Source organism: Chiloscyllium plagiosum, unplaced genomic scaffold (assembly GCF_037043375.1).
Source record: "Chiloscyllium plagiosum isolate Xiang-an unplaced genomic scaffold, Cpla_swu_hap1 HiC_scaffold_31, whole genome shotgun sequence".
Lineage (NCBI taxonomy): Eukaryota > Metazoa > Chordata > Chondrichthyes > Orectolobiformes > Hemiscylliidae > Chiloscyllium > Chiloscyllium plagiosum.
Window position 1 is genome coordinate 9,502,414 of NW_028270169.1, and position 27,617 is coordinate 9,530,030.

The following is a 27,617-nucleotide window of genomic DNA, read 5'->3' on the forward strand; positions in this document are numbered from 1 at the left end:
TTCTCCACTATGAAAACAAAATGCCTTTTAAAGTTTGACTTTCAAAAACACATCAGCATATACTTTGCAGGTAATAGACTCCTTTCTCAAAGGGGAGAGAGATGCAAACATTCTACTTAAGGGTGATTTAACAACAATAATACAGACCGTTTTGCTTTAAAGTGACAGTTACATTCCTCTGCAACCCCGCGCAATAGAAAATCGCACAAAAGAAAATCACTATATCTGTTCAATAGAAAGTTTGCATTATCCAAACAGTGTCCACAATTCATCAATCACATTATAGCCAATTTGTGTTAATAAAATGCACGTTATGCCAGAACAACCTGTAATAGGAAGAACTGTAGGCATTTGACCTCCTTGAAAATAGATAAAACTACCAGGGTTAGATGCATTGCATCCTCAGCTGTTAATAGGAATCCAAGGAGGAAGCAGAAATGCTCTAAGGATTATTTTCCAATCCTAACTGGATACAGGTAAATAACAAAAGGATTGGAGATTGCCAAACAACCATTCAAAAAGGATTCGGAGATGCCGGTGTTGGACTGGGGTGTACAAAGTTAAAAATCACACAACATCAGGTTATAGTCCAACAGGTTTAATTGGAAGCACACTAGCTTTCGGAGCGATGCTCCTTCAATCACCCGATGAAGGAGCATCGCTCCGAAAGCTAGTGTGCTTCCAATTAAACCTGTTGGACTATAACCTGGTGTTGTGTGATTTTTAACTTCATTCAAAAAGGAAGCAGGGATAGGGCAGTCAGACTGGCCTAAATTACTACAATCAATACTGAAATATAGGAGTAACTATTACTTGGGAAGGCTTGGATTAAGCAGGGTTCATTAGTATGGTTTTAAAGGGAGATGGTGCCTTACTAAATTGATTAATTATTTTGTCTATTATAAGACTTGTCACTACATACTGAGATTCTACCTTTGACCACAAACACCTTTGACCACAAGTCCATCAGGAAATGGTCAGCACGCGGAGTGTCCTCGAAACCCTGTGGGGAAAGGAGAGGGTGGATCCTGTCATGTGGTTCCTTGAGCAGACTGTCAAAGTCATTTAGAATACCTCATCACCAGAACTCTTCCACATGCACGGAGAATCACTTGGCTGGTGGTGAGAAGGGCACTATCTATGAGACCAATCAATCTGTGCCAACGCACGTTGCCCTCAAAGCAGCTACAAGGGGTTGATACTCTCACACATCACCTTGCAAAAGAAATCAGGAGAAGGATGTAGTGATTTTTGTCAAGATTCACCCCCAAGCAGCACCATGACATAGGATTCTGTGCTCTACAGTCTGTTTCCTGAGACACATACCAAGACAAACATCGACTGCGTCTGGAGGACAATCAACTTGGTGAAAGATGCCCTTTGGTCTGCCTGAACCTTGTTGGTCTTCCAGAACAATGAGCTGACCTCAATCAAGTGTTGCAGACGGACACATTTCAAGGTCCAGGATTACGTGCTGAGAATGCACCAAAGCTTGAGGCAGCTGCTGCTGAGGTGCAGTGGGTACAGAACACTGTCTGAGAATTCCCTGCTGAAGTTAATCAGGGGTCTGTTCTGATATCAGACCCTCCTATTGCCTAAACACATGTAAATATAGTCTTGCATATATTAAAGATATCTTTGATTTGTTTGCATAGAGTCAAACAACAATGTTTGTTTATTTCCTTGATACTCTATTGTACAGTACCAATCTGCATTTGTAACTATGTATAAATTTTTTTTAATTATTAAAGTATTTTTTGAAATGTTAACAAAAAAAGACAAATTGATGACGCTAGTGCAGTGGATACAATCCTCATGAATTTTAGTAAGACATTTGACAAAGTCCCACATGGCAGACTGGTCAGAAAAGTCACAATACAATGGATACAAAGGAATGTGCTCAGTAACAAAAAATAAAGGGCAATGTTCAACAGATGATTTTGCAAATGGAAAATTATTTCAGTGGTATTCCACAGAACTCATGTTGGGCCATTTGCTGCTTCTGGTGCATGATAATGATTTAGACATGAGTGGTGCGAATGGGAAATTTACAGACACTAAAATTGACCATATAGCTGAGTGAAGACAATGACTGTTGACTGCAGGCTGATATAAATGGTTTGGTTGAGTGGGTGGATGAGTGGCAAATGGATTTCTATCCTGAAAATGGTAAGGGTATGATTTTGAGGAGGCCAAAAAAGCAAGGGTACACACAATAAACAGGACGGCAGTGAGAGGAGTAGCAGAGGTTTGAGACTGTCCACAAGTGGATGAGGTAGTGAAATGCCTTCCTTCAATCAGCAAGGTACTGAATACAAAAGCAGATATGTAATGCTGCAACTATACAAAGCACTGATTAGGCCACAGCTAGGGTTGTGTACACAGTTCCAGTCATCACATTACAAGTTGAACATAATTAGTCTGGACAGAGTACAGAGAGGACATACAAGAACAATGCAAGGGCTCAAAAGTTGTAGCTATGAGGACAGATCAGTTAGGCTAGGCTTGTTTTCCTTAGAAAAGGAGACCAAGGTGTGATTTAATAAAAGTATACAAAACAAGAAGGGGATTGGATAGTAGACAAGGAAGGTCTAATTCCCCAAGTGGAGAGATCAATTACCCACAGGTGCAGACTTCAGAAGATTGGCAGATGATTAAAGGGAACTTCAGGAAAAACAGACCATGGGTGTCCCAAATTTACTGCCCAGTTTGGTGGTTGAGGCAGAAATCCTCAACTCATTTTGAAAGGAACCTAGATCTGCACCTGAAGTGCTGTAACCTCAAAGGCTACAGACCAGGTGCTGCAGTGTGAGATTAGTTTATTCAGCCAGTGCAGACACAATGGAGCAAATAGCCTCTATGTTGCAAGTGTCCAAAGGAAACTACAGAAAGACAGAGCCCTTGAAGAATACAAAGATAGTAGGAAAAAGCTCAAACAAGAAATGAGGAAAACTGAAATAAAAAGGGCATGATACATCCTGGCAAGTAGAATGAAAGAAAATACCAAGGTGTTTTATACATATAGAAGGAACAAGAGGGTAACTAGGGAAAGAGTAGGTCCACTTAAGTACAAAGGAGGAATTATGCATGGAGCCAGACAAAATGGGTGAAATCTTTAACAAATACTTAGTATCTATATTCAAACAGGAGTAGGACGTGATGGATGGTAAGTCACAGGAGGGGTATGTTGATCTGCTAGGGCATGTCAATCCATACAAAAGATAGTGGTGTTGGGTGTTTTGAAAAACATTAAGGTGAACAAGTCCCCAGAACCTGAGATTATCAATCCCAGAATCCTGAGGGAGTCAGGTGACGATATTGCTGGGGTCTTAACACAAAATCTTTGTATCCTCTTAAGTCAAGGAGAGGTCCCAGAGGACTGGAGAATAGCCAACGTTGCTCCTTTAATTAAGAAGAGCCATAGCAAAACTCCAGGAATTTCTTGGCTGGTGACCCTTGGGTCAGTAATTGTTGGACAAGATTTTAGGGACAGGATTTACTCATATTTGGAAAAATATGGACTTATTAGCAACAGGTAGCAAGGCTTTGTGTGGGGAAGGTCATGTCTCACAAACCAAAGTATTTTGAGTAAATGACAAAAATGATTGATGAGGGCAAGGCAGTAGATGTGGTCTAATATGGACTTTAGCAAGGTCCCTTGTGGTAGGCTGATACAGAAGGTGAAGTCACATAGGATCTGCAGTGAGCTTGTACAGTCAATACAGAACTGGCCTAGGCAGAGAAAACAGTAGCAGTGGGTGGGTGTTTTTCTTTGACTGGAGATTTGTAACGAGAGGTGTTCTGCAGGTATCAGTGCTGGGACCCCTGTTGTTTGTCACATATTACTTAGTTTGCAGAGAGCACAAAGATTGGGGGGAAACTGTGGATAGTGAGAAGGATTGTAAAAGGATACAGACAGGCTAGAGAAAAATGGCAGATGGAGTTTAATCTGGACAATTAGATGCATTTTGGAAGACCTAATGGCAAGGGCGGGTGGATACAATAAATGGTAAAACCCTTAGGGGGTTGCATCAACATAGAGGGGGATCTAGACGTGAAGGTGCCCAGTTCCCCAAAAGTGGATAAGGTGTTCAACATGGCATATGGCATGCTTGTCTTAGGGCATAGAGTATAAAGTCTGTGAGAAGATTTGTAGCTCGGGTGCTCATTGTTGTGGTTCTGTTCGCCGAGCTGGGAATTTGTGTTGCAGACGTTTCGTCCCCTGTCTAGGTGACATCCCCAGTGCTTGGGAGCCTCCTCTGAAGCGCTTCTGTGATCTTTCCTCCGGCATTTGTAGTGGTTTGAATCTGCCGCTTCCGGTTGTCTGGAACACAGCTAACGATCCGCATCCATGAACACCAACTAGCCACGAAACAACACGACCAGCTATCCTTAGTAGCCACACACGCAGATGACAAGCAACATGAATTTAACTGGGACAACACTACTATTATAGGACAAGCCAAACAGAGAACAGCCAGGGAATTACTAGAGGCATGGCACTCATCCACAGATTCAATCAATAAGCACATCGACCTGGACCCAATATACCGGCCACTGCAGCGGACAGCTGGAACTGACAACCGGAAGCTGCAGATTCAAACCACTACAAATGCCGGAGGAAAGATCACAGAAGCGCTTCACAGGAGGCTCCCAAGCACTGAGGATGTCACCTAGACAGGGGACGAAACCTCATGCAACACAAATTCCCAGCTCGGCGAACAGAACCACAACATAGAGTATAAAAATTGGCGAGTCATGTTACAGCTGTATAGAACGGAGTTCAGACATATTTGGAAGATTGTCTACAATCCTGGTCACCACACTACAAGAAGGATGTGGTGGCTTTAGAAAGGGTACAAAAATGGTTTACCAGGATGTGGCTTGTATTGGAGGATATTAGTTATTAGCAAAGATTGGACAAACTTGGTTTGTTTTCATTAGAACAAAGAATAAGGGACAACTTGATAGACATTTACAAACTTATGACAGGTATGGGCAAAATGGATAGTTGGAGTGTTTTTCACCAAGGTAGAAAAGTCAATTGAGGTGAAATAGGTTTAAAGTAATAAGGATTAAGTTTTAAAAAGATGTAATAAGCAAGGTTTTTTTTTTAAAATACAGAGGGTGGTAAGTACCTGGAATGCATTGCCAGGAGAAGGTGGCTACAAAAATAATGCTAAACAGGCAGCTTGACAGATATATGCATAGGCAGGGAATAGAGCGATATGGACCATAGGAGGCAAAAGGATTTTAAGTTTAGAAAAGCATTATGTGTTGGCGCAGTCTTGGTGGGTTGAAGGGCCTGTGCTCTACTGTGCTTTGTTCTCTGTACCTGTACACAGATAATCAACATCTTTAAATTACTAACATCTAGTTCAAATAAGCAGATTAGGTGTCAAACAGGATTTCAACTGTTATAGTTAATGTACATGCATTATTTTCATGTATATCAAACATATTTTCATAACTCATAAGCAAAAAAACCAAAGAACTGCAAATGCTGTAAATCAGAAATGAAATCAGAAATTGCTGAAAAAACTCATCGGCTCTGGCAGCATCTGTGGAGAATGATCCATCTTCAGAACTGACTGTAGCTAGGTATATAAGTCTTTAGAGTAACGGATGACAAGTCCTCTACTGATACCATTCAAACAATATTTCACTGAATATATTTAAAATTGATAAGCAATAGGCAGGTAAAGAGATGAGAAAGCATTGTGAAACCTGTGAGGCAGAGGATAAAAATGTGAGAGTCTTTGGCCCTGTCTATTCAATATCACAAGAACTTAACTAAAACTGTTCTAGCATTGTAATTCACACAAGAAACTTATAGTTGACAAGAAACATTCAAAGCAAATCTTGACCATACAGATTGCAACCATAAATATGCGGCACCATTTAAAAGCCAACAGTATAAGAATAAAAGGGCACCACCATAAGCATCCCTTCACTGAAATACGCTTGTAATATACTCAGAAAAAGTGGCCTCATATACAGCAAAAAGAATGTACAATTAATAGCGACTGTAAGGAAGCAACTGGGGTGGCACAGTGGCAAGATGGTTAGCACTGCTGCCTCACAGCACCAGGAACCTGGGTTCAATTTCATCTTCAGGTGACCTTCTGTGTTGAGTTTGCACATTTCCCCCATGTCTGCGTGGACTTCCTCCGGGTGCTCCGGTTTCTTCCCACAGTCCAAAGATGTGCAGGTTAGGTGATTGGGCCATGCTAAATTGCCCATACCGGTCAGGGATGTGTAGGTTAGGTGCATTAGTCAGGGGAAGTGTAAACATAACAGGAATTGGGGTATTGGGTCTGGATAGGATACTCTTCAGAGGGTCGGAGTGGCCTTGTTGGGCCAAATAGTCCATTTCTACACTGTAAAGAGGCTATGATTATATGGTAGCTTTATTTAATGAGACTGTAGCATAGATACAAATTTAGGATATAAAGCTCAAAGCTGTCTGGATGTATCACTACCTGATATGGCAACTGCACCATTCAAGATCGGAGAAGACCAATCTCCATCTACAGAATCCATCTCCCAGGCCTGCTGTCAAGAAAAGGCTGCCATCATTCTCAAACAACCATCCGACCCTGACAATATTTTTCTAAAACCTCTACCATCGGGAAGAAGTTACAGAAGCCCGAACACACGCACCAGCCGGTTTTGAAATAGTTTCTACCCTACTGTTGTTAGAATACCAAATGGATTCTCAAACTCTTAACATTTGCCTGCATCTGTGTTTTTGTTTTTGCCGATGTTTACCCATTATTTACTTATCTATGCTACTTAAATCTGTGATCTGCCTGTATTGCTTGCAAGACAAAGCTTTTCACTGTGCCTCGATACGTGACAATAAATTCAATTCAATTCAAGCTCAAAGTGAAGTCAGGTAGATAGGATAGTGAAGAAAACATTTTCTATGTTTTCCTTAATTGGTCGGTGCATTGAGTATCGATGTTGGAATGTCATGTTGCAGCTGTACAGGACATTGGTTAGGCTACTATTGGAGGACTGCATGCAATTCTGGTCTCCCTGCCATAAGAAGGATGTTGGGAGAAAGTGAGGACTGCAGATGCTGGAGATCAGAGTCGAGAGTGTGGTGCTAGAAAAGCACAGCAGATCAGGCAGCACCTGAGCAGCAGGAGAATCGATGTTTCGGGCATAAACCATTCATCAAGAATGGTTTCTTGATGAAGGGCTAATGCTCAAAACATCGATTCTCCTGCTCCTCAGATGCTGCCTGACCTGCTGTGCTTTTCCAGCACCACACTCTTGACATAAGGCGGATGTTGTAAAACTTGAAAGAGTTCAGAAAAGATTTTCAAGGATGTTGCCAGGATTGAAGAGTTCATGCTATGTGGAGAGGCTGAACAGACTGGGGTTATTTTCCCTGGAGTGTCAGAAGCTGAGGGGTGACCTTTTAGAAGTTTATAAAATCATGAGGGGCTTGGATAGGGTGAATAGGGTTTTTTTCCCCAACGTGGGGGAGTTCAAAACTAGAGGGCATAGATTTATGGTAAGACAGGCAAGATTTAAAATGCAAAGAGCAACTTCCTCCCCCGGATGAAGATACATGTATGGAATGAGTTGCCAGAGGAAGTGGTCACAACTGGAACAATGCTGAAAGTGTGTTGCTGGAAAAGCGCTGCAGGTCAGGCAGCATCCAAGGAACAGGAATTCCTGAAGAAGGGCTTATGCCCGAAACGTCGATTCTCCTGTTCCTTGGATGCTGCCTGACCTGCTGCGCTTTTCCAGCAACACATTTTCAGCTCTGATCTCCAGCATCTGCAGTCCTCACTTTCTCCACGACTGGTACAATGACAACATTTAAAAGGCGTCTGGATGGGTATATGAATAGGCAGGATTTAAATGGATATGGGCCAAATTCTGACAAATGGGATTAGATTTATTTAGGATATCTGGTCAGCATGGACAATTTGGACCAATGGGTCTGTGTCCATGCTGTATCTCTCTATGACCCTAATTCACATAGCTCTAACCTACCTTGAAACTTAACATTATGCCAGATCAAATTAGATTCATCTATGTAATGAAATGCTTTGTTAGTTCACCTGCAAAACCTGAACCAGTCAGTCATTTCCCCCATAATTAGATTAGATTACTTAGATTAGATTAGATTACTTACAGTGTGGAAACAGGCCCTTCGGCCCAACAAGTCCACACCGACCCGCAACACACCCATTCCCCTACATTTACCCCTTTACCTAACACTACGGGCAATTTAGCATGGCCAATTCACCTGACCTGCACATCTTTGGACTGTGGGAGGAAACCGGAGCACCCGGAGAAAACCCACGCAGACACGGGGAGAATGTGCAAACTCCACACAGTCAGTCGCCCGAGTCGGGAATTGATCCCGGGTCTCTGGCACTGTGAGGCAGCAGTGCTAACCACTGTGTCACCGTGCCGCCCACGATAAGATAGCGAAGGTGGCATTTGGTATGCTTTCCTTTATCAGTCAGAGTATTGAGTACAGGAGTTGGGAGGTCATGTTGCAACTGTACAGGTCACTGGTTAGGCCACTTTTGGAATATTGCGTGCAATTCTGATGTCCTTCCTAGCGGAAGAATGTTGTGAAACTTGAAAGGGTTCAGAAAAGATTTACAAGGATGTTGCCAGGGTTGGAAGATTTGAGGCCAAACAGGCTGGGGCTGTTTTCCCTGGAGTGTCGGAGGCTGAGGGGTGACCTTGTAGACATTTACAAAGTTATGAGGGGCATGGATAGGATAAATAGACCAAGTCTTTTCCCTGGGTTGGGGTAGTCCAGAACTAGAGGATATAGGTCTCTTTTATATCTTTCCTCTCTCACCCTAAACCTAAGGGGCAATTTTTTTCATGCAGACAGTGGTACATGTGTGGAATGAGCTACCAGAGGAAGTGGTGGAGGCTGGTACAACTGCAACATTTAAAAGGCATTTGGATGGGTATATGAATAGGAAGGGTTTGAAGGGATATGGGCCGGGTGCTTGTAGGTGGGACTAGATTGGGTTGGGATAACTGGTCGGCATGAACGAGTTGGACCAAAGGGTGTGTTTCCATGCTGTACGTCTCTATGACTCTATAACAGTAAAACCTCAGGCTGTGATTTAGGGTGATCATTTTACAGATTGTCCAACGACTCTATCTCTCTCCTTTTCAATGTAACTCATGTTGGAATCTGAAGGAAGCAGCGCACACTCAATCGACCATTTTCTTACTCCCCAAAACTACTTTGGAGCCTCTAGAATTCTGAAACCAGAACTGCCTGCTCCCAATATATTTAGGGATTAACTCGTCGGATTCCGAGTCTGGCCGCGATCAATTATTAATCGCAACCTAGAGTAAGGGGTCAAAGTCCTGATGCCGACCTGGAGCCCTGTCCACACCACTAGCCCCTATCGCAACCGTTGAGGCCGTCTGTGGCTTCAGCAGCAGCAGCAGCAGCAGCCCCGGGAATGGGGTGTTTTAAGATTTCTATCAGTTCTCTATCAGACTCCCCAACGGGGTAAATTGTCGCTTTCTCGATCTTTCAAAGCCGTGTGTGTGTGCGCGCGCGCGCCCCTCTCCCCATCATTTACCGTAGGTGCGGGCTCCTCTCTCTCACACAAACCCCTCGCCTCCGGTTGCCCTGGGTTACCTCTTTCCCGCGATCCCCGTTGGCCCAGGTTACTTCCTTTCCTCCTGTTGCCCCGGGTTACCTTCTCCTTCTCCTTCACACTCCTCTTCCTCACCCGAATTGTTTCTTCCTTCCTTCTTTCTTTCCTCCTCCTCCTCCTCAGCGGTTACCCCGGTTTATCTCCGCCCCTCCCTTCCTCCCTTCTCCTCTCTTTTTCCCCCACCCAGGTTACCACCACCTCCTTCCTCTCTCTCCCTCTTCTCGCCCCCGTTGCCCCTAGTTACCTCGTCCTCCTGTTCCCTTGTTGCCCCAGTTACAGTAACTACCGGCTCCCTCAGTCTCTCGCGCTGTTTCTGTTGCTCTGGAGTTGTACCGGAAGTAGACGTGTTTCTATTCACGCTCGCAGGAAGTCCTTGGCGTCGATAACAGCAAACCTATACCGCACTCCTTTCCTGGTGCTTGTTTTCATTTAAATTCTTCATTCCCGGCAGCGAATCTCACCACTTGTTTTTATTTATGTTTTTTATGTTTAATCGAGTACCTGCAAAGGTTGCGTGACGGTTGGGCGGCGTCATCAGTATGCGCCGTCGCTACTGTCTGGGTTTGGGGCCTTGGGAACGTGTTGCCCTGAAGCTGGGAACCCGTGAGCGGCAACCCAAGGTAGAGAGGCAGTGACGAACCGATATATCATATATAAATTTAGCGTTTTCGTTTGTAGCGCCTATTTCGATTTATTTTTGAAGGGGCTGCTCCTCCAATTTGGTTGTACTTCAGTCCCACTCTCCTGATCAACAGAAGCCTCATGTGGGTCGCCAGCTGGGCCTGTCTAAAGCGGCCGTGAATAGGTCAAGGCTGCGGGCGCGTGGAGGTGGTTGTTGTGCCTGACTGACTACCACTCTTGCTCCGATACTCTGGACTCGTGTGTCCGTGGCGAGGGTACATGCGTCGCCTGCTGGCACCATAGAGGCCTTCAGACGCTCCACAGAGGCTGGGGGGGGTGCAATCATCTTGGGCTGAGAGGTTCAAATGGAGTTCAATGCAGCTAAATGTGAGGTGATTTACTTTGGGCAGAATAACAAGATAGAATACTGAGTCAGTGGAAAGATTCTTGGTAGTGTGGATGTGCAGGGGGATCTTGGAATCCATGTACATAAATCCCTGAAAGTTGCCACCCAGGTTTGTAGTGCTATTAAGAAGGCATATGGTGTGTTGGGTTTTATTGGTAGAGGGATTGAGTTCCGGAGCCATAATGTCACGCTGCAACTATACAAAATATTAGTGCAGCCGCAATTGAAATATTGTGTACAGTTCTGGTCACCCCATTACAGGAAGGATTTGAAAATGTTGGGAAAGGCGCAGAGGAGGTTTACCAGGATGTTGCCTGGTCTGGAGGGTAGGTCTTATGAGGAAAGGCTGTGAGAGACTTGGGTCTGTTCTCATTGGAAAGAAGACGACTAAAAGGGGATTTGACAGAGACATGCAAGATGATCAAAGGATTGGATAGAGTAGACAGTGAAAGCCTTTTTCTAGGATGATGACGTCAGCTTGTACGAGGGGGCTTAACTACAAATTGAGGGGTGATAGATTTAAGACAGATGTCAGAGGCAGGTTCTTTACTTAGAGAGTGGTAAGAGCGTGGAATGCCTTGCCTGCCAAGGTAGTTAACTCAGCCACATTAGGGAGATTTAAGCAATCCTTGGATAAGCACATGAATGATGATGGGATAGTGTAGGGGGATGAGCTTAGATTAGTTCACAGATCGGCGCAACATCAAGGGCTTGTTCAATGTTCTATCACATCAGACAGTGTAATTTTAGTATAGCAAGTTTTCCTGTTAGCTGTTAAAAACAAACAGATGGAGATGGGGTGGGAAAATGGGCGTTTGCACTTCACGGGTTCATTTCAGAAGATGTTTAATCTCAAACAGATCCAGTTATAATCAAAGCGTGTGCCCAGACTGATTCTGATGAGACCCTCAAACCTCCAGGATTATCCCGCACATCTCTTCCAGAAATTAAAATTCCGAGTTGCTGGAGAAAATAATTATCGCTGCAGTTTTCGGAGAAAAAAATATTGCATCTGTTTATTTGTAATTGTAAGAGAGTATCAGAGTTGTCTCCTGATGAAGGGCTTTTGCCCGAAACGTCGATTTCGAAGCTCCTTGGATGCTGCCTGAACTGCTGTGCTCTTCCAGCACCACTAATCCAGAATCTGGTTTCCAGCATCTGCAGTCATTGTTTTTACCTATTTGATAAAAAGTCGAGTCATTTAGTCTTGTAAGCAGTTTGTTGAATTTCCACTGGAAGTGTGCGTTGAAGAGATTGTTGAGTAACAATTCAGTGTATTGGGGGCGATGCAGCACGTAATGAAACCTACAAGGATACAGCCAACTCTAACTGTGGCTGAACCTCAGTTGCTTCATCCACGTGGCCATTGGGACTTCATACTGTGAATGTTGGTAGGATGGTTGATGATGAGAGTATTTCATCTGCTGTTGTAAGAGTTTTCCAAGGGAGTGACTGGGTAACTGTAAATAAACGCTGGCTGATTTCCCTGTGTCTGACACAAGAAGCAATGATGATGTAGTAGCATCCATTCCCTCAAATGCAACTGCAAAGACAATAAATGTGTACAGCTTTCCAAATTGGCCTGGTATAGTATTATGTCAGGAAATGCAACTTCTAACCACTGATCCATTTTCCTTTGCTACTCGTGACCATGATTTCAGGTTTGCAAAGCAGTGGTTGGGGTGTTAGTGGATCCGAGCACAAATATTTGGATCTCTCTTTAGAGTCAGAGAGATCTACAGCATGGAAATCTGCTCTTTGACCCAAACTTGCCCATGCCACCCAGTTTTCACAATTTAAACTAGCCCCATCTGTCTGCATTTGGTCCGTATCCCTTCATACCTATCCCATCTTTGTACCTGTCTAAATGTTTCTTAAATGACAAAATTGTACTCACTTCCACCACTGCTTCTGGCAGCCCGTTCCAGACACTCACTCCCCTCTGGGGAAAAAGAATTGTCCCTCTAATCCCTTTTGTATCTCTCCCCTCTCTCCTTAAACCTATACCCTCTAATTTCAGACCCCCCACCATGGGGAAAAGCCGTCAGCTATTTACCTTATCTATTCCTTTTGTGATTTTATCGACCTCTTTAAGGTTATCCCACAGTCTCCTATGCTGCAGGGAAAAAAAAATCCCAGCCTATCTAACCTCTCCTTATAACTCAAACCTTCCAGTACAGGTAGCATCCCAGCAAATCTATTCTGCACTTTTTCTAGTTCAGTAATATTCTTTCTATAGTAAAACAATCAAAACTTCATGCAGTACTCCAAATGTGACCTCATGAACACTTTGTACAAGACATCCCACCTCCTTTACTCAGTGCACTGAATGATGAAAGTAAGCATACTGAAAGCTACCTTCACCATCCAGTCTACCTGTAACTCCATTTTAAAGGAGCTATGAAACTTTACCCCTACATCTCTTTGCTCTATAACACTCCCCCAGGGCCCATTGACTGTGTAAGTTGTGCCCTGGTTTGCCTCACCAAACAATTTCAGGCCTCCAATCTGAAAAACAACCATCTGTCACCACCCTCTGTCTTTACAGCCAAGCCAATTTTGTATCCAATTGGCTAGCTCTCACCAGATCCTGTGAAGTTTAACCTTGTTAAACAACCTACCATGTGGTACCTTGTCAAAGGAGAAAGTGAGGACTGCAGATGCTGGAGATCAGATCTTAAAAATGTGTTGCTGGAAAAGCGCAGCAGGTCAGGAACCATCAAAGGAACAGGAGAATCGACGTTTCGGGCATAAGCCCTTCTAAAATCTATGAAGACAATGCCTACCGCACTGCCCTTATCTACTTTCTTGGTTATCCTTCAAATTGGTGAGACGTGACTTCCCACGCACAAAGCCATGTTGACTATCCCAAACGAGTCCTTAGCTGTGCAAATGCCTTTAGATCCTGTCTGTCAAGTTCCGAGGCATTTCCCTGCAGCCTTTCTTAAATAATGGCATAACATGAGCCACCCTCCAATCTTCGAGCACTTCACCCGTGACTTTCAATGATACAAATATCACTGCTAGGAGCCTTGCAATTTCCTCCCTAGCCTCCCACAAAGTCTGAGGATTTATCTGCCTTAATGCATTTTAAGACTACCAGTACCACCTCTTCTGTAATGGAGACACACTTTAAGATATCACTATTTATTTCTCCTAGTTCCCTAGCATCCATACCTGAATTGAAGGTAAATATTCATATAGGATTTCACCCATCTCTTGTGGCTCCGCAAATAGCTGACCTTGTTAATCTTTAAGAGAACTCATTTTCTCCCTAGTTACTTGTTAGCCATTTTATATACTTGTAAAAATCTCTTTGGATTCTCCTTTACCTTAGCTGCTGAAGCGATCTCGAGTCTCCTTTTAGCCCTCCTGATTTCCCTCAAGTGTACTCCAACACTCTCTATACTCCTCAAGGAATTCCAACTGCCTAAACGTGTTATATGCCACCTCCTTTTTCAAGACCAGGGCCTCAATAACTCTAGTCATCCAGGGTTCTCGACTTCTGCCAACCTTACCCTTCAGTCTAACAGGAACATTCTGACCATGAACCTTCATTAACTCACTTTTGAAAGCCTCCCACTTTCCAGACTTTCCCTTTGCCTGCAAACAGCCTCCCCCAATCAACTTTTGACGGTTTCTGTCTAAGACCATCAAGATTGACCATGACTAAATTTAGAACTTTAACCTGTGGACCACACCTATCCTTTTCCATAGCTATTTTAAAACTAATGGAATTATGGTTATTATAGCTATTACAAAAACATGGCTGAGGCAGGAACAGGACTGACAGCTCAATGTTCCCAGATACAGATGCCATAGGAAGGAGAGAATGGAGGCAAAAGAGGAGGTGGAGTTGCATTTTTGATTAGGGAGAACATCACGGCAGTACTGAGAGAAGACATTCTTGAGGATTTGTTCACTGAGTCTATATAGTAGAAATGAGAAATAAAAAGATTACTTTGATAGCATTGTACTATAGGCCCCCCCCTCCCCCAGTAGTCAGGAGATTGAGGCGCAAATACTCCCCTACTAACACTTTCGTCACTTGCCCTGCTTATTTCCCAACAGGAGGTCAAGTTTTGCCCCTTCTCTATTGGGCCATTACATACTGCATGAGAAATTCTTCCTGAATACACATAACAAATTTCCCTCTATCCAAGCCTTAGTAGTATGGCAGTCCCAATCGATGTTAGGAAAGTTAAAGTCCCCTACTATTACTTTGCAGAATTAAGGGGTCAAGTGGAATGTTTGGGGCATTGGTAATATATAAATACACACGATTGTGTTTTTAATTAAAATGCTGTAGGAAATTCACCTCTGGTGTCATGTAATAACTGTATATAGTTAAAAACTAAACTGGATAATATTTTTTGTCCACTTCCATAGGTGTTTGTAGAGAAGCATAAGATGGAGTCTTTAACTACACCATTGGCTTTGGGGATTTTGACTGGAGTTGGATGTGGATTGTGCCTGGGTTGGATGGTGCGAGGACGATTTGTTGGATCCTTAAAACCTCTGCCGAGTATGCGAAATGCAGGGATGGAAACAAGCACCATGGGGGAGAGTGGGGAGTACAAGATGGTTTTGGTTGTCCGTAATGATCTGAAGATGGGGAAAGGTAAAGTGGCAGCCCAGTGTTCACATGCCGCCGTGTCTGCGTACAGGCAAGTTCAGAAACGCAATCCAGATCTGCTCAGGCAGTGGGAGTACTGCGGGCAGCCCAAAGTGGTTGTCAAAGCGCCGGATGAGGACTGCATTATTGACCTGCTGACACATGCCAAGGAACTGGGATTGACTGTGAGTTTGATCCAGGATGCAGGTCGTACACAAATAGCACCAGGGTCACGTACCGTCCTAGGCATTGGACCAGGCTTAGGAACACTAGTGGACAAAGTTACAGGACATTTGAAACTTTATTGAAATGTACTGATGCTGCAATCAAGTGGGCAGTTAAAAGGGTAGCTGGGTCTCAAACTAAATCCCAACGCATTGACTCCAAGATCTTGTTTGTAAGTCTATCCATATTGAATAGGGTATTATGTGATGCATTGTATTTCTTCTTATGTTAACGAGACTGGAGTGAATGGAAGTGGCAGAGGAGGTATAGCTGATTTTACTAGCTCACTCCGTCAACAAAAATGGAGCACATGCAGATTGCTGGTGATATCCAGATGTGCAGAGGTTCAGCTGGGGTCTCTAATTGAAAACCTTCACCCAACTTAAGGTAACTGAGTGAGTGCTGACGAATGGAATAAATGGAAGTGCTCCCCTCAACAAAGCTTCTGAATCCTAAGTACTTTTGCTCGCGAACATTGGTAATGCATCAGCACCAGTAAATCTCTTGATAGAGGGCTCTTTCTTGCATCATCCTCCCTTTTCAGTCTGTTCACCACAGGAAGCGTACAACAGTGATGTATGTAATACACTTAGATGTACAAAATTTCCAAAATGAATTAAAACCAGCCTTGTATGGTGAATCAATGGGAAGTACTGAACATCGAGTATTTTCTGTAGAGGCTACTGACCTCGTCTTTCCTAGTCAGAACCCAATCTGATCAAACAGCACGAGCTCAGGCAAAACATCATCAGGCCAGTACATTTAATTAATGCAAATTCTAGAAACTTATCCGTGTCTTGCTTTATGTTTTGGGAAAATATCTGCTCACAAGGACTGTTTTCATTCTTTTATATTAAAACATCACATGCTGATGAATTACTTCATTAATGTGTTAGTATAAAATTTATTTTAATTTGCAGTTAAACATGATGCTGACCTCCAGAGTAACTTTCTGCTTTTTAACTGTTGGTTTATGTGAAAGACTATTTTTTGACCAGGACTTCCTGCAGCTCCTGTAAGGTTTCTCTCTTTGATCTCCGTGCCATTCTTTCAGGTGGTACAATTTCTGTGCGATGGTCTGGCATGGACTGGCAAAATGTTTTGTTGTGATTTAATCATGTATGTTGTGATTTCAGAAATTATCCACTTATTAGACTCAAGTGTCCTACTGCCTGATTTTATAACTCTTTCTCCATATATATTCTCTCAGCTGTATTCACAGCCACTATACATTGCAATGGAAAATCACTGATCTGAAACCTAGACTTGAATTCTCTCCAAAGCAGTAGCAGACTTGATGACTTTTGCAGCTGTATCTAGTTTTACTTTAGATTTCCAGCGTCCCCAATATTTTGATTTTGAATCTGTGACTTCTTGATCATGTGCTACCTCCTTACATCACTTGCAACCCATATCCAACCCCACCTCCACTTACCTATCCACTCAGTTATCTCTGAGCCTCTGCATCCACCCTTGTCATTTAAAGTTGCATTTGAAACTTACAACTGCCTAGCCTTTGGCTTCCCAATTCCCACACCAACTCTCTTATCCAGATCATTACTCTTACCACATGCTGTTCATTTGAGTCCAAAAGACGACAGACTTCAACTTAACTGCTGCACAACTGTCAATCATATCAGGTAGTACCAGGCCCAGTTATCTAATAAATAATGCAAAAGTTGTTCAAATAATGCTGGAATTTGGACCTATTACTGCACCACCAATCAAATTGTTCAACTGCTTATCCTTCTCTTTCTCCCAGGGGTGCAAGGATTTCACAGATCTTGGGTCATTGGAAGTGAAATCATTCATTCAGTTGTCACTGCTGTCTCCTTTTTCTTGTCAAGCCAAAACATTCCAAAGTCATCATTGTACCCACCCCAAAATGAAGGGCTTATGCCCAAAATGTTGACGCTCCTGCTCCTTGGATGCTACCTGAACTGCTATGCTTTTCTAGTGCCACACCTTTCAACTCTGACTCTCCAGCATCTGCAGTCCTCACTTTCTCCAACCCACCCCAAAAGCCTGTCTTGAACTTGCATCTCTTTCTCTTTCTTTTTGGACGAGAACCTCTTCCCATGAAATTACTGGCCAAATTTCATTTCTGTCTCATTCTAGTTGAGACTCAAAGGTTTTCCCTCCTATGGCACATCCAGATCTCTTTCAAAACTGCTGCCATCACTCCTTCCTCAGATACTCTCCTTGAGTGAAAACCGCTGCCCCATCTCCAGCCTCCTTTTGCTGTCTGAAATCCAAGCCCATCTTTCCTGCAATGCTGTTTAAATTCTGCAGTTGGGTTTTTGCTCCTGCCACCACACTGACGTTACCCTAATCAAAGCCACAAGTGTCCTCTGTGACTGTAACCTTCCATTGTTCACTATTCACCATAATCCATCTGAATTTTCATGAAAGTGAATGTGCCAACTATTGGTGAGACAACAGTTATGGCACATCAGTAGTGGTTTATGAAAGGGAAGCTTTTTCCCTGAATTGGTGCTGGCCCTGTATGATGGTGCTGATGGTCACAGTCCCCACCACTTCAAAGAAAATCCATGTTTAAGCCAGCTGGTCAGCCAAAAGGTGAAAGCCATTGTCCATTTGTGTTATATCTTAAAAATGAATCTTAAATGAATTGTTTATGTGAGGCAGAAAAGCTGTATCTATTAATTTGTTGAGCATGCAGTGATGAAGCTCCATCATTTTGCTGCTGTGAAGCAGTGAATATGCAACACTGCATCAAATATTACTTTCTGACTCTCAGCTTCTGCTGTTGATAAAGTTGGTTTCAAAACTTCTTAACACATGACTTCATTAGTTTCTTCCTCCCGCTGCACAAATAAATTGGGTAAGGGAATACAACACTTTGTCCTTTTGAAAAATCTGTAGTGGATTTGTTTTGCAGAATAAAATGCCCTCTACTCTGCCTGACAAGAGCCCCAGCCCCAACCTTAGAAGCACCTACTAGTGCACCAACTATTGTGTTGCCTCACATTAAGAAACTTGTTAATCTGTGCCCAAATGAAACAAAATGGTGTGAGCACTGTCTGAGGGCCTGTGAACCCTAGGAAGTGAGGCAATTTCAAAAAACTGGCAAGGAGAGAAAGTTCAAATAATGAACAAACTGGGTTGAATCGCAGTAAAGCAGGATTTCCACACAGGACATGTGATGCATAACCTACTATATATATTTAATAGATTTAAGTAAATTAAAACCCAGTGACTACAAAAATAGATCTTACTATAAGAGGAAAGATTAAATGATTTCTATAATTATAACTAATTACTTTAATCCTAATTATTTCCTGACACTGCTCACTTTATGCAATTACTGAGTTCTGGGACTCGGAGCCAAAGTATGGAGACATTGAAAGTCACTTTTTGTTCAACAGCTTCTCTCAAGGTAGGTGGCTCCGTTAATGAATGTCTGACACACACTTGAGTGTAGAAAAATCAGAAAGCAACATACTGAATTGCAACCTTGACTGGAGGCAATCTCAACTGTATTTTAGTTCAATGCAGAGGAATACAAAAGTTTCAGGAGATTTTAAGAACAGTTAAAAGATGTGACAATACTAAGGCTTTAAGAAGTATATTTTGTCCTGGTTCTTTATAAGAAAAGCTGAAACAGAGGTGGCGATCAGGCTGCTCAAGGCCAATAAAGTAAACAGTTTGTGAGGCTTTGGGTTTTTTTTAAGTTGGAACAATAGAAACAGCCTGAATAGGTGGGTCAAACTCTCGCAGAACCAGGATTTGTAGTTTTAGTTTTCTGCAGTTAATAGTGTGTTGAAGCTGGATGTGTAAGCTCTTACCCCTCTCTTTGTTCCAGCTAAAAGTTGGGGGTTCCCTTCCTGCTGTTGGAATTGCATGAGAGATAGTCAATTTTACTGAATTTACCTTTGCCTAGGGTGTGTTTAAAGGATGTTACTATGTTGGAACTGTTAATTAGTGGTAGTTAATACATATTTTGATAGAGTTGCAGTTTAGCCAATTTTTTTTATTTTTGTCTGTATTTTAACTATAGTGTAAAAATAGTGTGTTTTGCTTAAAGTAGAAAGTTTAACCAACCAAATTGCATTTGAAATGCCTTACACTTACCTTTTAACTTAAGTTAGACTTTAGGCTATCTTAGTGTATTTTGAGGGGGCTTGGTCTCATCCATAACAAAGAAGAATAGGTTTTTGATCAAAACTTTTACTTGACTGCCTTCTGTGATCCAGCCCTATCATTGTAGTCACTATGAAGGCTGCTGTGACTATCTGAGTCACTTTTTAACAATACATGTTGCTGGAACAGGAGCAGAAGCAATAGGGTTGGGAAAGAGAATTGGTGCATCTGCATCTGGCTTGATGTTGAGCACAGAGCAAGAGAAGCCATAGTTTGTAGTGAGTTAGCTGATTGTACTTTAGATCAATAACATTAAAATTGTCAAAATCTCCCAATAAATAGATTGCTATCAACTGGTCGATCACGAAGTCTGATCAACTTTACCAACCACCTGCATCCCCTCACCATGCACATCTTTCTGCATTCATTGCTGTGCACATTTCAATCATGGTGCTGCCTCATGGCAATTGTTTCCGGAAACCATATATCTAGAGAAGAGTGTTGGAATTGGAGAGGGTTCAGAGAAGGTTACGATAATAATCCCAGGGAAGAAAGGCTTGTCATACGAGGAGCAGTTGATGGCTGTGGGTCTGCACTTGATGGAGTTTATAAGAATGAGGGAGGATCTGAGTAAAACTTAGAGAATACTGGAGGCTTGGATAGAGTGGATATTGGGAAGATGCTTCCACCAGTAGGAGAGAGTAGGACCCAGGGACACAGACTCAGGGAAAAGACAAACATTCAGAATTGAGATGAGGAGGAATGACTTCAGCCAGAGGGTGGTGAATCTGAGGAATGCATTGCCACAGAGGGCTGTGGAGGTCATGTCATTGAATGTATTTAAAGCAGAGGTAGTTTTTTGATTATTAAGGGGATCAAGGAGAAGGCAGGAGAATGGCTTTGAGAACCATATCATCCGTGATTGGTCGAGTAGACTCAATGGGCTGAGTGGCCTGTAGCTAATGGTTTTAATTGCTTTATAAGTCACCAAAGTATTTTGATAAAACAGGAATTTGGTGCAACACAACGACGTATGGTAAATTCTAAGTTCAAGCATAGTTTTCCATTGAACAGCATATTTTGGATAAAGTTACAAGCTGAAGGCTGTTTGAAAGCTCAACAGATATTTTTCTCTAAACCAGCAGAAAAGAGTAAGTAAATGCAAAATATTGCAGATGCTGGACATCTGAAATAATTACAGGGAATGAGGAGAAACTCAGCAGGCCTGTCAGCAACAGTGGAAGTAGAAACATTTAACATTTCAAGTCCAGTATCACTCCTCTTCAGATAAAGATAAGGCCTGCACTGAAGCATTATTTGAAATTTACCATCTTCTGGCAAAGCACAACAAATCATTCATAGATGAAGTATTTAAAGAAGCAATGACTGTGGCTGCTACTCGTTTATTGAAAATCTTTTGAGAACAGCGAAGCAATAACAATGGCAATCCAAAGCATGCAACTTGGTGCTCCCACAGTAGCAGGCCCAGTGGAATCTTTGGCTGAAGATGTATTTTCAGCGACAAAATAGGACCTGGAGAACTTTGAACAATTCTGACTGCGGTTTGATGAATGCATCATCACAACCAACATCCTAGTTAATTGTTTTTGTGCACGTGGTTTTTAAGGACATAGCAACTACTTGGAAAGAGGATCTTTCACACCCTTTCCCCCTTAGAGAAAAACTGCGAGATGAGGTTATCTACAAGAAATGCAAAAGACACACAAAAGTTTTCCATCAAACTTTTGCATGCTTGGTTGAAATGCAAGTTTCGCCACATTTTGCAGAAAGGATTCTGATTTTCTCTCTTTTGTTAATTACCACTGTGAAATCCACAAGCAAGTAAAGTGTTGGTCTTTTCTAATGTAATGAAAGTTAAAATTGTAAACTCAACTTTTAAAAAAACCTTCAACATCACTGTTTAAATCTGCATTTGATCCTGCCTCTGGTGAACTGACCTTCCATTATGATGTGGGGTGGTTAAGTCAGGGGAAGGTCCTGCAAAGATTTTTAGATCTGATGCCTGAAATCATCACATTCCCTAAACTGTGCACAATACTCTATCGGTTATTGGATTTATAAAATTGTGGAGTTGATATGGATATAATGATTATGCAAAATGACATTGAGCTGAAATCAAAGGATGGTAATTTTTGGAGACTCCCAAACAAAAAACAAACACCCACTCCCAGCATCCTGTGTGTTTTTTAAAATGAAAGCCACCTTTGATTCTACTTACCCCTGTTTTACAACATTCTCCTAAACAAAGATAGCACATGCTACTCAGCCATTTAATGGACTTGCCGTCTCCAAGTACAACCTGGACCTCAATACACTGGTAGATAATGTGTAGTCACAAGTGTTGCACAGATTTGGTGAGGACAAAGTTAATAATTATATATACTTGGTTTTAAATTTATATAGCACTAAAAATAAACCATTTATTCTGTATCTTCTGGGTTGCACTTAAATTCAAGAAGTGATCTTCAATAGGTGTTCTCCAAGACAGAAATGGTTATGATGGAGCTATGAATTATAATAGTTGCATCCTATACGAAAAGAAAAACCCCACCTAACAGGAACCCTGTCATCTCTCAGGTTTCCCTCCCATCCTACTCTTCACACCAAACCTCCAATCCCATTCATTTTTGCAGTACTATTTTTACTAATACTAATTTTCTTCCCAATCCTCATTCACAACAGCCTTCGTTTTCTAGTATTACTGAATTACTTTTTGTGTCTTCCTCTTTGAACACAAAATATCTTTTTTAGTTTCTCTGTCATTTCCTTAATCCCCATTATGAATTTTACTGTCCTAGCCAGCTCACATTTGTCTGCTTTGCAGACTAAAATCTTCTATTGTATGCATCTTGCCAGTTTAGGTTCATATTCTATTTTCCCCTTTAATTTGGTTCTCATCTGGATTCTAAAACATTACCGAATACCAATTCTAATTTCTTTTTTTGGGCAACCTTATGTGCCTCTTTCTTTAGTCTGATACATTCTAGCTTCACTTGTTAGCCACGGTCAGATAACTTTTCTTGTTAGATTTGTGCCTCAAAGTGGAATGAATTTTTTTTTGGGAAAACTATGTTTTGGACTATGGATTAAAAATGGGAAAGATACACACTTCCCTTTGTTTAAAGCAGTAAGATGATGTTTGTAGTTTTAAAAATACCGTTGTGACACATCTACAATGTTGCCTTATTCAAATCAGGACTGAGCATGCCAGGCAGAATGGCAGCAACTGTGTCTTTGGGTAACCAAACAGTCTTTTGCTTGGCTTTGCAATCATAATCAGTTGTGGGTGTAGGAGAGTTCAGTAAAGTAACTCTGTGTCTGTCTCTATATCTCTGTTTGCCTCTGTTGAAAGGAAAAGAGGGAATTAACCATCTTCTGAAGCACTGAAATAGTGAAACCTTAACCAATGAAAGACTAAGAATTAGTATTCACAACCGCATGTTATCAGGAAATAATTGGAAGAAGTCAATAGAAAAAAACTCATTAATATCAGAACCTAGACTGATGTCTGTTTATAATCTTTCCCCACCCACATATTAGTGCCTTGTCTCCATATGTGTTTGTATGTGTCTGGGAATTTTAAAGAAAGTGGTCAAAATCGAGTAGTAATTAAACTCCTCTACTTTTTGCTGTTTGTAATTAAATTTTAACTATGGATATTTTACGTAAAATATGTGGTGTGCATGTTCTTATAAACTGAATTTGAGAGTTAGGTAAAATTGGGGCAATTCAGTGGTTTCACAATAGGACTTGATATTCAGTGCATTACTGTGGTTAGTTATGACATTCCTGTTTTGACATGTTAATTCTTCAAATGCTGGTCAGTGCCTATCATACCATTTTATGCAGTTTCCCAATTTACCAGAGCCAACGTGCCCACCATATCTTGCAGTTTATTTTGTTTATATTTAAGACCCTAGTTTCAGATTAATTTAAAAATTGTGTCATTCAATGTAAAATTTGGTTGTATTATGGACACCTCAAGAGGCTCTTTTGCAACGAAAGATTAATTAGACTTCTCAAAGCACCATACTCTATCTAAAATAACCTCTAGTTAGTTCCTGAATAAATAGATCTAAAAGAAATCTTGCACATTCCTGGAATTCATTCTCCACAATAAAATCAGAGTCAGTGGGTAAATCTAATCTATGTAGATTGAAGTTCCCCATGGTTATTGTACTACCTTTATTACATGCACCTCGAATTTCATGATTTATAGCATTAGTTGCATGATCCCATCAGTACCCATGGAACCACAAGTCTGTGCCCTTAAAGGAGAATGGATAAATGGCTTGTTATTTGTTTATTGTACCACCTCTAGCAACAGAGACCCAAATACATTTTTAAAAAAAGGAAAGGATGTAAAGAGACTTACAGATTCTTAGCCTTAGCAGTATTCTCGAAATTGGGAAAGACTGGCTTGCAGGGGATAGGGGTGTTTTCATGAGCAAAAAGACTGAGCCATCACAGAGATGTTGAAAATTGTGTAAGCAAATTGTTAAAGGGGACAAAATATTCCCACCCATGAAATAGATCAAAATTAGGAGCCATACAGAAGAGAATCACTGAAATCACATGCATTTATTAAATCTTTGTAGTGATATTTGTGGAAAAAAGTGCCCTGGTACTATTTTGAAGAGCAGTGAGTTCGCCCTGGTATCCTATCAAATGTTTATCCCTCAAATCAATTTCTCAAATATTGTCTCATCATTACAGAATTGTTTGTGGGAATTTGCTGATACATTTTCCAACATTGCAATATGATTACACTTCAAGATTAGGCCTACAATCAATCTTCAGGCCATAAAGACACTAAAAACAACAGAAATGCAAATTAAGATGTTACATTAAGTTAAAGTAAGATCTGACTCCTCCCAAGTGGAACTGGTCATATACACAGATGAAACCAAACTGTCCAGCTTGTGTTGAGTTAGCCAGCTGAGAAGAGTTGGTAGAAGTCAAGGTAGCATTAATGGAGATACGGTCAGTGGTAATGGACAGGAAATGGGGAGCTAACACAGATGGAAGACCAGTAACAAAACTATAAATCATTACAAAGTGCTTGGCAGATAGCATAGGTTTCTGCTCCTAACTGCCATATATGGCATCTGCTGGAAAATGCAGGTGTGGGAACAGACAGTGGGGGCCTGTGGTACTTGTCATTCTAGTGATCTGTGTTTGAGGTCAAACTGAAAAGGAGATCAAGCTGATGACAATTTATAGAATTTTAATTTCCAATCCTGTATTTAAGCAGGAAAGGAAAGCTATACTAAGATGACAGGTTTCACATCTCATAGGTAATGGACAGGGTCATTATCACTAATACATCCTTCACAGACAACGATTCCTGAATCAGATTGAATGAACCTCATGATTTACATCTGTGCAATTTCGATCCAGAGTTTAAGGCTGAAGAACAGCTAGTTCATAGAGCAGAGTTTCCACTTCCCATTGCTGTGGATGAGTGGAACTCTGGAAATCGTATCCAATTGCCATATACCTTCTCTCCCTCAAGTCCTTTTATAATGTGCACCACTTCCCTAACAGTAATGAAAAGCAAGCTAACCATGGCTGTCCAGTACCCACACCTACATAGTTTAAGCACTCTTGATTCTACCTGCTTCTCCATTACAATTGTTCTGCAAACAGCACAACTGCAAACTATCAAAACTCCAGCCCATAAAAGACTTCCAATTCCTCCCACCTTAACTCAGTGGTTAGCACTCTCCTCTAGTTCTGTTATGAACCACTGTAGAGGTATAGCACACAGCTCCAGCACTCTGAGGGAGTGCTGCACTGCTTTTAACCCCATCCACTGTACATAAAAATATCCATGCGCTATTGGGAAGAGCAAGAGAGTTCCCCACTATGGACCTGGCTGATTTATCCATTAAAACATCAGTAAATGATCTTAGTAGTGGGACCTTGCTATGCACAAATTGCCTATTGTTTCCTATGTTACAACTGACAACACTTCAAATTAATTTGCTGCATAGCACCTCAGGATGCCCAAAGCAGATTATAATGTTTAAATTAGGTTTCAAATTATCTAAATTTAAACTGCAAAGTGAAAGTGGATCTTAAAACTTATGAATCCCAGAGCTCCCTAATTCAGGTCAGGCAAAAATAAACCATCTCACCCAGGATCTCTCCGTTCCCATTCATCAGCTCAGCATGCCACCACTTCATCAAAGACAACTTTAAGCGGAACAGCAATTATGTTACCTACAAAATTCATATAATCACCTTATTAGAATACACTCCCAATGAGTTACTTTGCTTTGACTTATGTCCACACTTGTTATTCTGTGCCAGTATTGTCATCATCAGCAACCTGACCCTAATAAAACAAAGGACTCAAAGGGGCATATGACTTGGCTGCAAACATGGAATAAAGCACTCATGTCAAAAGTTAGTGCTGCAGCAGTTTAAGAATGGTTTGAAAACCTACACTGACCAGCCACAGAGGCATCCTAATTTCTGATGTAGGTTTTTCAACAGGGGAAAAGTGAGTTGACTGTCTCAATAGTTGCCAAAGGCACATCAGCACAGCAGAGAGGAGTGCATACTCCAAGTTCTTTATAAATCTTAGGTATCAGATTAGTTATGCCTGCTAGAATGACAAAAACCATAAAAATAAGCATTCCTTTTCTCTTCTACTTTATCAAAGTAACCAATTTATAATTGTATACTGACATCAGCAAACCATTGCAGAATCCACACCAGCCCTCAAACTAAAATCCAAATGTTTTTCGACAGAATTCTCTACAAAAATGCAGAGCATGATAGGGATCTTCAAAATGTAGAGATGTTGTCTTACGAAACCCCATATGTGGCCAAGATTGAAACATTTTGCTTTCTTGATTCTGTCAAGTACTTTGAGATGTTTTATAGTTTTGCTATTGTTATTTCCACTTGTGGGTGAGATCAGAACCAGGAGTTAAAGAAGAAATATACACAATCATTAATAAATCCAAATAAATATGAATTCAAGGGAAACCTTCCTACTCAGAGGGAGGTTAGAATGTGGCAATAAGGAACACAAAAACCAGCATGGAACAGCTGGGCCGAATAACCAATCTGTGCCATAGATAGTTTAAAAATCAACCTGCCCAGAGGATGTTAGGAGCAGACAGACTTTGAACCTGGGCCTCCTAGCTCAGAGGTATAGACGCTAACAATGCACCACAAGGATCCCCATCTGTCTTCTGCATGTACTAAGCAGGAGTTCCATTGATATTTCCGTGCCTAAATCAAGTAAGTTGGAACCAATTAGTTTCCTCCTCAGGTTATCTGGGTAACACAAATATCAAATAAAGCCTCAGTTTAAGATGTAACACACAACCAAATGTAGCAATATATTATGTGACACACTAAACCACACTGCCTGTTCTGTAGATGCAAACAATCCCATCATAATAGGGCACTCCTCCAGCATGGTAGCCAACATTTATCCTGGAATCAAACCAATAGTATGAATAGGAAACTTCACTACACACAAATTGCCTGACACTGATCATGACCATTTGTTTCAATTATGTACTCTAATTGTGCTCTAAATCATGGATTTAAGCTGATGTACACTTAGGCAAGAGATGTCTACTTGAAAGTCAGTAGATAAATTCTGTATCTACCATGTAATCAGTTTGAGAGCTTGTCAAATTTATTTGAATAAACAAATCTAGCTTCTGCATCTGCTGTTTTGTATAATCTGCCACCTGCACTGTTTTACAAGAGTTTGCTAGTTCATCCAGGCTCAGATTTCACATTGTAATGATTTTGATGGATTAATCATACACCACTGAAATATTAAACAGTCTCTCTTTTGAAGGCATTAATGTTTAATAATTAACAATTGAGCTAATGATGTAAGTGGAAATAGATCAGAACCAAATTCGTAAACACTATCCACTAAAAAAGGTATCTTCAAGTGGCACTCCTAAACATGCATCGCATGTCA

General features: G+C 41.4%; 2 protein-coding genes across 5 annotated transcripts in view; one reads left to right on the forward strand and one right to left on the reverse strand.

The window, feature by feature from the left end:
* vmp1 (vacuole membrane protein 1) overlaps window positions 1–9,990 on the reverse strand; it is a 202,626-nt gene extending 192,636 nt beyond the window's left edge. For 2 of the 4 annotated variants that reach the window (XM_043718131.2, XM_043718127.2), the window contains exon 1: window positions 9,910–9,990. The gene's annotated coding sequence lies outside the window, so the exon portion shown is untranslated. Of the gene's footprint in view, window positions 1–6,482; window positions 6,536–9,587; window positions 9,728–9,909 lie in introns of those variants that run through there. The other 2 variants (XM_043718128.2, XM_087977210.1) reach the window with 2 other exon arrangements.
* A 41-nt stretch (window positions 9,991–10,031) lies between these two features.
* ptrh2 (peptidyl-tRNA hydrolase 2) lies at window positions 10,032–27,348 on the forward strand. The gene is made up of 2 exons (XM_043718132.2): window positions 10,032–10,285; window positions 15,082–27,348. The coding sequence occupies exons 1-2, from the start codon at window positions 10,205–10,207 to the stop codon at window positions 15,613–15,615; spliced, it is 615 nt and encodes a 204-aa protein (XP_043574067.1). The 5' UTR covers window positions 10,032–10,204; the 3' UTR covers window positions 15,616–27,348.
* Window positions 27,349–27,617: the final 269 nt, after the last annotated feature.

What these genes read in the sequence shown, in the direction of transcription:
- ptrh2 (XM_043718132.2), top strand. Translation starts at nt 10,205, where the DNA reads ATGCGCCGTCGCTACTGTCTGGGTTTGGGGCCTTGGGAACGTGTTGCC. An exon ending in CCCGTGAGCGGCAACCCAAG is followed by an intron (nt 10,286 to 15,081) that starts GTAGAGAGGCAG and finishes CCACTTCCATAG; the next exon opens with GTGTTTGTAGAGAAGCATAA.